Source organism: Solanum pennellii, chromosome 3 (genome assembly GCF_001406875.1).
Source record: "Solanum pennellii chromosome 3, SPENNV200".
NCBI classification, from domain to species: Eukaryota; Viridiplantae; Streptophyta; class Magnoliopsida; order Solanales; family Solanaceae; genus Solanum; species Solanum pennellii.
Genome location: NC_028639.1, coordinates 1,485,196 through 1,496,736, shown reverse-complemented (window position 1 = coordinate 1,496,736; position 11,541 = coordinate 1,485,196). Strand labels below are relative to the sequence as shown.

General features: G+C 27.2%; 1 protein-coding gene across 1 annotated transcript; it reads right to left on the bottom strand.

The window, feature by feature from the left end:
- Positions 1 to 8,661: 8,661 nt before the first annotated feature.
- Positions 8,662 to 10,270, bottom strand: LOC107014126 (PTI1-like tyrosine-protein kinase At3g15890). The gene is made up of 4 exons (XM_015213986.1): positions 10,214 to 10,270; positions 9,969 to 10,116; positions 9,568 to 9,830; positions 8,662 to 9,316 (listed from the first exon to the last, which is right to left on the bottom strand). Exons 1-4 carry the CDS (start codon positions 10,264 to 10,266, stop codon positions 8,683 to 8,685), a joined length of 1,098 nt encoding a protein of 365 aa, XP_015069472.1. The 5' UTR covers positions 10,267 to 10,270; the 3' UTR covers positions 8,662 to 8,682.
- Between the last annotated feature and the right edge of the window lie 1,271 nt (positions 10,271 to 11,541).

Below are 11,541 nucleotides of genomic sequence, written 5' to 3'. Positions count from 1 at the left end.
TTTTTTTTTTTTGATTTTGAATGACTATTTTAAAAATTTTAAATTGAATAAAATTGAATGTAGTAATTTGGAAGCAGTTTTCACGGTGATTTGGTTTCAAAATTAACTTAAATAAAGGGAAGGAAAATCATTAAATTAAATGATTATTTAATGTAGTAATTTCTGAAGCAATTTTCACGGTCAATTAGTTACAAGATTAACATAAATCAATTGAATGAAAATCAGTTACCCTTGATTTTAGCTATAACAGTTACAGAAAAAAAATTCATTCATTTATATTCATTTATATTTCAGTATCATTTCTGTTTTATAAAGTATCCGGAATTCTTAAAAATAAGGGATTTTTGGTAAATATTGATATTATAGGGATAGAATGTAATTTATCACTTACAGTATGTCATTTGCCTAATTTTTACTTTTTTTTAAGCTTGTTTAAAAAAGAATGATCTCTTTTTTTTTAGTAACATTTTAATTTCACATTTTCAAATGACATGTATAAGGTCACAAGATTAAGGAAAATTTTGATACATTTGATATAATTTTGATTTAGAACTGCAAGATTTAAAAGTCTTCTTTATTTTGTTAAACTTCCTGTCAAGTCAAATTACATCATTCTTTTTTAAATGGAGGAGGAAGTATATTATAACGGATTTTCACAGACATCATTACAACAATGGCATATATCTGAGGATATACTCGGGATACAGTGGAGATATACAAAGGATTTCCTTTAAATTTCAATTAAAAACTTAACTAAAACTTAACACAAATCCATCTCTAATCACCTTCAAAATTTTCCTTCAATTAATTAAGACAAAATTCAGTATCACTAGTCGAGACAAGCTACATATATATAAATTGAAAAAAATTAAATCAAGCTTCAATAGTCATTACCAATATAATGTTTTGGGATACTTTATCTTTAATTTAAGGGAAAAGGGTCTGATATACCCCTCAACTTTGTCATTTGGAGCTGATATACCCCTCGTTATAAAAGTGGCTCATATATGCCCTTACCGTTATACAAACGGCTCACATATACCCCTGCCGTTACAAAATGGCTCACATATACCCTTCATTTAACGGAAGTTAAAAAATTAGTTTTAAATTTATATTTATTACTTCTAATTTTTTAAAAAAAAATTATTTAGGGGTATATATGATTCTTCTATTAAAGTTCAAGGTATATTTTAATTTTTTTCATACATAAATTATTTTTTGACTTCTTTTTATTATAATTATTTGAATTTCTTATTCTTATTTTATTTTTTTCTTTCATTCCTTAGTTTAAAGAATAAAAAATTAAACCTTTTTTTTGTGTGTATTGTAATTTAATTTCGTATCTGAAGAAAAAAATTGGTCATCTAAATAAGTTTTACAAGAATATTAGTAAAACATAAATAAATTTGATTATCAAAATAATAATTATAAATTAGTCATTGAAATAAAAAAAAGTCAAAAAAAATATGTTTGACGAGGATTAAATTTACTTATATGGGATTATATTTTTTAGAAAAAAATAATAAAAGTTTAGATTAAAATTATTATTTTTTTCATTTCCGTTAGAGGAAAAGGGTATACATGAGTCATTTGTTTACAAGTAGGGGTATATATGAGCCACTTTCATAACAAAGAGTATATCAGCTCTAAATGACAAAGTTGAGGGGTATATCAGATCCTTTTCCCTTAATTTAAAAAAATAATGGATAACTCTAAAAGGAAAGAACATTCCAACCCCAAAAAGAAGAAAAACTGGCACTACATCCTCAGTTAGCTTTCATAATCTTCATCACCACCAGCGGTCATTATAATTTGTTAAAATGTTGTTGTTGATAATATGTAATTTGTCATAGTGTTGTTGTTGAGGATATGTAATCTGTTTAAGTGTTGTTGTTGAGCTATGTACTATTTAAACCGTGAGCTGTTAGGTTGGGCTGATTTTTATGCAGGTTGTAGTTGTGGAGATTCGATTGGGATAGTAGGAGTACCCGTATTTCATCCTCTTAGCTTGTGTTTAGAGGTCTACTTGTTGAGTACCGTGTGGTTTGGTACTCACCCCTTGCTTCTACAATTTTTTGTAGGTTACTAGCCCGGACCTTTATGATATATTCTCTTCTTTTCCGAGGCTTCTTAGAGATTTGTGAGGTAGTTATTTGTCATCTCAGCAGACCTTCTTACTCCTATTTATGATCTTGTTTTATTCTAGAAATAAGGTCATTTGAGACTTGTAATTTTTTTGAATCAATTATAATACTATAGAGGCTTGTATACGTGATAACCAGATCTCGGGGGTGTTTTTGAATTGATTATGAAATTTCTGCATTTTATTTTAATGATTGAATTTCAGGCTGACTTTTCTTGATGGGATAAGACGAATGTCATCACGTCTATTTTTGGATCATGACATTAATTTTTATATATAATAATTTCTAAATAAAGAAAAAATTATATGTTTTGGATATTGGAAAATAAATTGTTTTAATTATTCAATATTCAGATCTTAACATAACATCGTTGGTTTTAAATGTGTATTTTTATAATACTAATACTCATACTAATACTAATAATAATAATACCATGCAAATCCAATAATAAAGCAACTCACAATTACATTAAGTTGAAAATAGTCATCCGATCCTTTGAAGAAAAAACATATCCATATATATTGGCCAAACCACAATGGTATATAATTGAAAAAATTTCAAAAAATATTTTCTTTCCTATCGAACACACGCTTAATTTCTTACATTCGAGAAGGTCATGGTTTTGCATTCCCTCTACATAAATGATAAATATGTGCGACATTTGTAACTGCTAGGGTTTAGTTTGGTTCTCATACATAAAATATATATAGAGCATAGCCTCCAACAAAAAACAAATTTGCACATGGAAGATTATTTTTTACAAATAAGGAAAAACAATTTGATTGATTCAAGAAAGCAGAATTTATAATATTTTATTGTACATGTAGTAGTTTAATAATTTATAGAAAGTGAATAATAGCGTTAACTTGTTGTAATCTAAACCTTACTCAAATAAGTAATAACCAAATTAAAAAATTACGTTAACTCATAGTAATGAGTTAGTGTACTTTGAGTAAAATTGTTACGTGCGTGTATCTTTGGTTTAGGAAAAAGATTGTATAATAGGAAAAGGTGTAATTAAAACAAGCACAAAGGAGGAAAAGAAGAAAAAGGTAAAATGATTGAGCTATTGGATAGCTTTCTATACTATATGAAAGGGAAAACAAGAAATACTAAAAAAAAAAGTGTACACAAAAATAATAATTATAATTGTTATTACTTTACTATTAATAAATAAATTAAATGATTGTAATGTTTGGTCTTATTATTTAGAACTTGGGATTTTTTAGGTACAACTTCAAACTTACAAAGCAATACCTACAGAATATACTAAGGATACGTTTGGTCATGCGATAATTGTATGAGATAAAATTAAAGTTCTATTTAGGTATGTAATATAAAAATTTTATGTTGTATATTTTTTCATAAACATAAAAATCTTATAAATTGTTATTGTAATATTTTTTAGTTGTTCTCTAATATTTTAAATTATTAATTATTGTGATTACTTACTGTACTTTTATGATTTCTAAATTGACAAAAAACTATTTTTTAAAAATAATGAAGATTTTATATTCAAATTCATACTGAACATAATTAATTTGACCCTCGTGTTTCAAATCACGATAATTTTTTTAGGATGAACGGAGTACTAAAAAGTCGTTTAGTAGATGATTTAGAGATAAATTATGCATGTATGAAATCCTGCTTAAGTAATATATATCATTTTGTTAGCTGATTAGGAGCTAAGTTATTCTTGTATATATAAAATTAAATATCGATTTACAATTTAGAAATTCACATAACTAATACATATATAAATTATATATGAAAGAATTCATGCATAATTTGAGAAGGATAAAGATGAAATAAGTAATACATGAATAACAAAATTCTGCGTAATTAATCCTTGCATAACATAAGAGAAGGAGTACATAAATTTCCTCACAACGAAGAATATTATCAAGTTATGCATAATTTTAATCAGTTATCAAATGACTCTTAATTATATAAAGATATTTTAAGTTTTATTAATATAAGTTAAATCTATAATGAAAAAGAGGACAAATATATCACTCAACTTTGAGATTAGAACAAAAAAAATAACCCTCATTAAAAGGTGGTGTGTATACATACTCATGTTGTCTAATATATAAATGGTACATTTTTACCCTTTTTTGTTAACATATCTATATTTACTCAATTAAAACGAAAATATACTAATTTTTTAATTCAAAAAAATGTCACTTGACTTTCAAACCTTATCTCACTGCTTTTTTACACCTCCAGTCCCGATGTAAATAAAAAAAAACATTTTTTCTTCTTACTCAGTCATAAAATGATTTTAAATCGAGTTTGAATAGATAAAGAATTGTGCGTTTTTCAATTGGATCGGATTGTGGTGTATTAAAAAATGGATAAGGTAGCATTCTTAAATCAAGTGACATTTTTATCTAAAACTACTTTTAAGGATTTTTTTTTAAAAAAAAATTAGTTTATTAACGAATAAATAAATATATATCTATTAAATGATGAAAACATATATTCATTATTGATTAGACGATAAAGATATACACATGTCATTTTACCAAATGATAATATATCCATTTTAAATTGCAAAATCAATGTATATACTCCCCTCTTACAAGTAAATTGAATTTTCGTTGCCACAAATAACAAGTAGTTTTCATTATACTAGAGCAATGTGATAGTTTGAAGTGAGTTCAACAAGCATCATTTCATATTTCAGGAAGTAGACAAAGCACATTAATTTATTAGCCTGAGCCAATTATTCATCACTAAATATCTCATGACTCTTAATTACCGATTTCTATACAAAATAATATTTACGCCTCAAAAAAAAACATGCAATTACTAGATTTAGGTAAATTTTTTTACTATATGTGACTGAACATGTGATTCTGATAATTTTGATTTCATTTGATAGTGGAATGAAATTAAAGCAGAATATATAATGGAATTGTCATCATGTTTTATGTTTTTTTTTCTTATTATATCAAAGTCTCTCGTGACTGATTTATTCAGCCTGGCTATGGATGGAGTGACTTTGCCTTTGGCTTTTGCATGCAAAATGAAACACCTATCTAATCATCCTATCTCCCTATGCATCTATTCATCATCACTACTCTTAATAAAAGCCTGCAAATTTTAAAACTAACTTGGACCATCATATAATAACCATCAAATACTATGGACTACCATTTTTGTCTACCACATTTTATTTTATTTGCCTAAAAAATAAAATTATAATTTGATTTTAGTTATATAATCAATATGTTAGGATTATTTTCATATACTTTTCTTTGTCATCTTAACAAATGACATTTGAGCTAATGATTCTATGGTTTAGGTCAAACGAGGTAAAAAAATTAGGTCTAATGTGGTTTCAAATAATTTGATGATAATGATGATTATAAAGTAACTACGTTATGGAAAACGATCACTATCTCATTTCAAGGAGGTGAAATCGTTGGGATACAATAATTTGTTGTATTAAAAAAGTGTTCGACATATGTTAGTTAATCATTTTCTATATCATTACATTTGTATATACGATATTTTTTTCCGATAAAGGGTGTCCAATTGGATACCCTGACCATCATATGACTTTGAAATTGGCTTATATTATTAATTTCATCTCTGAATTATTGACAACCTTAAAAGCACTTGATTCGTTACATAACATAACAAGTGGTCTCAACCCTAGTATAGTGCTTTATATAAAAATCCAAAAAGAGTTTGTTGAAAACATTCCAAAACTTGGCGAGAATGTTAATAATCATCTAAAAAAAATCCAATTATACCTTTGAACATTCTTGTTGCTATGGAAGCTAACCTACCTAGGCATCTATGTTAATATAAAAGGCTGCAAATTTTTTAGTGAGATGGACCATCATATAATAACCATCAAATTTTATTGTATGTAAAGTAGTAGGTAGTGGGGTAGGTGGGGGGTTCTTAAGTATCACAAAATTGGCACAAACCGTTAGAAAAATGAAGTAATATTGGAATATATAGCTATTACTTTTCTTAGCTATTCTATTGCTTGTTAGACTCACTTTGTAGGCCGGCGACTCTCCTTTTCACATGACTACGTAGGTTCCAATCTCTGCACCCTTTGTCCCTTTCTTGTTCTTATTTCTCTTTAAAGTTTCAAATATGGGGGCAATGTATATTAATATACATGTAACACCTTACATATATATATATATATATATTGTAGCTTGTTTTGGAGACACTATTATATTATATATGCCCTTATTTCATGTTCTCATATAGAGAGCCTAATTATGTCAACATAAAGTAGTCATATGTTAGTGGTTACAATTGTTGGCTATAATGTTACATTTAGCAGCATAAAAGTGCTAAATGTAATATTATTGTCGAAAATTTTGAAGTCAACACCGAGAGTTTATTGGACTTTTGTATTTTGAAAGAGATGAGTTAAGAAAATTATTGTTGGATCGATAAAAAATAGTACAACATTCACATATAAAAATTATATTTGTATGTTATAATTATAGTTTGTATAATTATGTTTTATAGCAAATTTTATGTTTGTTATAGCAATTAATATGTATATCTTGTTATACATATACAATAGAAACAATTGTATAATTTGTTTCGGTATATATACACAAAAGAATCAATTGTATGATCTGTGTTTGTATAAAACGAGAAATAGAGAAAGACAAAAGAAAACTAGGCAGGGTAAGATTTGTACTTGTATAATTATAAGTGTATAGGACGAATATATATATATATATATATTTGTGTATACAACTTTCTCTTGCTTTACACAAACGCAATGTATACATTTGTGTTTGTATAAAGTGAGTGAGGCGAGTGCGGGTGGCGAGCGAGATCTAGGATAGGGGATAGAGGGAACAAAAAATGTATAAAAGCAATTTTCTCTCGCTTTATACAAACACAAACGCATTTTATATATTAGCGTTTGTGCAAAAGCAAGAGAGGCGCGGGAGAGGCTGACGAAAAGGGCGAGCGAAAAACCTAGGGAGGGAGGCAAATGACAACAGTTAGCTACGGGTATAATTAAAACAAACTGTGATTATGACATTTAATTTGAATAAATAATTTGCTATTATAAACAATTTCCCATAAAAAAATATTACTCCATTGTAACACCCAAATAACACATTCGAAAACAAGAATAAATCAATTGGTCCCATACTTTAAGAATAATTTAAATTATTTATTCCAATCGTTTACTTTTACTTGTTTATATATTTTTTTTAAATCGACCAACAAAAATTTAATAAAAAATTTTCCAAAAAAAAAAAAATTATAAATAGCAGCCGCCCTCTACCCCTCTAGGATTTTTTGTTGGGCCGAAGCATGAAAGTACACTTTTTCATATACACTAATAAAACAAAATATTATATAAAATAATACGTCAAAATATAGAGTTCGAAAATATCATATTGATTCTTTACAGAGATGCCAAATGAATATGCAGTAGTGTGAATTTTAAGTAATAATATGATGATAACATCCCTCGTGGCCTTTTTATTATTATTGCACTTGTTTTTAGAGATCAATTGTCCTTTGTAACAATGATAAGGCATCAAAAGCCGTCCGTGGGATTTGAATATATCATAAATAAAATATTTTATGCATAAGAGAGGAAGAATTAACAACTAAAAAGTAAAAATCAACAAAAGGTCAACTATAATAATAATTTTAATAAATTGCGACTATCAAACGTAAGATTGTAGATGAATTATAACAATAATTAATGCATAAATATCTAGGTCTCAATGAATTAGCTATTGGTATAAATGCTTTCTAGAGTAAACCCTTTATTTATTGTCTTGCTTTTTATCGTTCCCATTAATTTTTATTAGTATGAATTTAGGAATAATGAAATGTCATTTTCTAATCACTAATAATTTTTATTTTTTATTATATCAACCAAATTCATTCGAAAGATTAGAAATAAACAAAAGAAAAATTAAGTAGACATGACATATTGGATTATAACCTTTTTTTTTTAGATAAGAAGGGCAGTAGTACCAAATATACTTCTATGTAAGAAGAAATCATGTAATGAAGGGGATTCTTATTTGTACAAAATGATACTTCGAGCTTGCAGCGAGTATGAAGAGATTAACGATACTTTCTTTAATCAGTTGAAAAGGAATTACTAAAACAAATCAATTATAAAACAGTAACGGATGATTTTGCATCTAAAAAAGCTAGAAAAATGGATATTAAATCAAAATATATATGATGAGAAAATAAAATAATAGGACTCCTCTCTGAAGTTTCGCTTTAGGCTTTCAATCATACTGTTCATAATATTATTTATTTATTTTGTGAATTTAATTATTTCGTTATAGAATATTATTAACTTAAATACTTTAATTATTAATATTTCTCACTTTTCTTTCCTCTTGTAAATAATTTTTTTTCTTCTATTGAGAATTCGTTACATAGATAAAAAGCAAAAAATATCATGTTAAAGAAGTAAATCATAAAAAAAGATATAGATATTAAAAAAAGTCAATTTAGGATAATGGAGAGAAAATATTTATCATTCAAAATTGAGGAATGAAGTTTAATTTTTTCTCTTAATATAACCTTCATTGTTTGTGTCATAATCATCACCAACATAGTCATTGTTCTCATTTTCATCAACACAATTAGTACTAGTACTAATATTCTTCACTATTTTGATATCTTTTTTCCTCTTTTCCATCACAATATTATTATTAAGCCAATCCACCACTTGTAACATACTTGGTCTATTTTCAGGATTTCCATCAGTACACTTGATAGCAATCAATATTGTATTCTTCAATTGTTGAAGATTAAACTTTCCTTTGAGCCTAGGGTCAGCAATATGATTAAAATCACCTTTTTGTATATATGGAAGTGCCCATTGCACAATGTCACGTTTGACACCATTAGCAAGTTTTTCTAAGGGTTTTCGAGCGCTTATGATTTCAAGAAGTAATATTCCAAAACTATAGACATCACAACTCTCAGAGACTTTCCCCCACATCGCGTATTCGGGCGCTAAGTAGCCTAGGGTTCCTTTAACCCTTGTTGTTAGATGTGTAACACCATCAGGTATCAACTTTGCAAATCCAAAATCTGCCACTTTTGCTTGGAAATTTGAATCTAAGAGGACATTGCTTGCCTTGATATCTCTATGTATGATATGAGGGTTTGCTTCATGGTGCAAGTAACTACAAAATATAAAATTAAAATTAGATAATTGAAACATTTTCAATTAATATGTGCTACACTATATTTTGTGCAATATATAACTAGTGAGTCCAATAGATTTTTATGGATATACAAAACGAATATACTTGTTATCATCTAGACCCTAGTACTATTATATACCACATATTCTTTTTCGTATCAAGTCAAAATCAGACAAATAAAATCATAATCGAGGGGGATTAATTAAGGTTTGAATAGAGTGTTTAATTACCATAATCCATCAGCAGATCCAATAGCAATTTTCATTCTTCGTGGCCAATCAAGAAGACAATCAGCAGAAAGTGTGCCATGGAGATGAGTGATTAAGCTATGATTAGGCATATAATCATAAACAATAAGCCTTTCATCTTCACCAGCATAAAATCCTCTTAGACCTAATAAATTTTTATGTCTCACCCTTCCAAGTATCTCAACTTCTATTGCAAATTCCATTTCTGCTTTTGCACTCATTGCCTTTAGCCTTTTAACTGCTATCTAAACAAATTTAAAAAAAAATTCTCAATATATCCAAGAAAAAGAAAAACGTATAATTAGTTATGAACTTTATCGTTAACATGTCATGTTGCTAAAGAGAATTAGTGACGAATTTTGTTGTTTAACTATAGAAAGTACCTCGATGCCTTTACTTGTTCGGCCCCAATAAACACTTCCAAACCCTCCTTCACCAATCTTGTTATCATTATGGAAATTGTTTGTAGCGTTAACGAGCTCTTTTAATGTGTAAATATCCCATGGATAATCCCTGTTCTTGATCTGACCACTAAATAATTTTCAATCACGAACAAAAAAAATATTAAAATTAATTAAGCATATAACATAAGCATTTATATTAATTAAAATGATAATCGATGGTATACCTGATTTCTAGTTTTTGTTCACCACCAAAACAATTAAAACATCTATTAAACATTATTGTTTTTGTGAGTGAAAGGAGCACAAATTAAAATAGAGGAGGAACTAGCAAGAAAATGGTAAATAAATGTTGAATATATCAATGCCATGGAATGAGTCGTACGTAAAGAAGAGACAAAATGGCATCCTTGGAAGTCAAGGACTTGATTTTAATTAAATTATTTGAGCTTGATGTTACATATATATTATTTTATTTTATAGGATTAAAAATCACTCAAATTTAAGAGTTTTATTTGCGTATTAGATCTTCTAGAAGTAGATAGGGTGTGTTTTAATAACAACTTTTAAAATAAGGAATGATATCGCGAGAGGAAACAAGTTTCATTAGTAATTTTTAAGTTTATTATTTCCTTTCTGCTAGTCATTCAACGTCTTCAACCCATCTCTTTTCCAATTCATCTCACCGATAAAATACTTTGCTAGTTTATATATAAATACTCAGTTAATTCTATTTTTTAATTTTTACTTTGTTATCAAATATTAAACAATAAGTTAGAAACACATAAATTTTTTATTTTCTAGTAAAATATTTTCATTCCCACCAAATACACGTTACTTTTAAGCAATTTGATGAAATCAATTGATCGAAATATTTATTGCAACATCTGAATTTTGCTTCATATATTAAAACAATAAAACTACCTGCCTTTCAAAAGAAAGTTTGTTTTTTTTCTCCTTGATGATCAGTACACAAATTGCCATGCTTCAAAAAGAATTAGCAACAATAGTTAGTGTAATTTCATAAATAGATTAGAAAAAATAAAATTTTTATGCTTCAAAAAGTTAGCATAAAAAACAAATATCAACTGCAAAAGGAAGTTCTTTTTGAATAATAATCTGCTTTAGTGTTCCTTACTTTATTTTATTATTTAACATAAAAATGAATGTAAATTGTCATTTCTCTTGAACATAATCACTTTGTCCACTTTATATTGTAATTACTATCACGCGACAAGTCAAACTTTTTTATGTTTTGATTGTAATGGGAAAAGTGATAATTTTGACTCTTATCATAATTAATCGGAGAAATTTCAGAAATAACAAACATAATAAAAAAACAGATATAAGAAAGTACTCTATAGTTATAATAATTTTGATAATTATGGTTCATAATTACAGTTCAGTTTGCTATGGAGGTTGTTGTTTGTATATTTCTCCCGTTTGTGTATTTAGCTTGTGAATATACAAAAAGAGCAAGTATATACAAATTCTATTTTTATACCATATTTAGGAATTTTTCAAAATTTTGTTAGTGTAGAATTCCCACGTATAT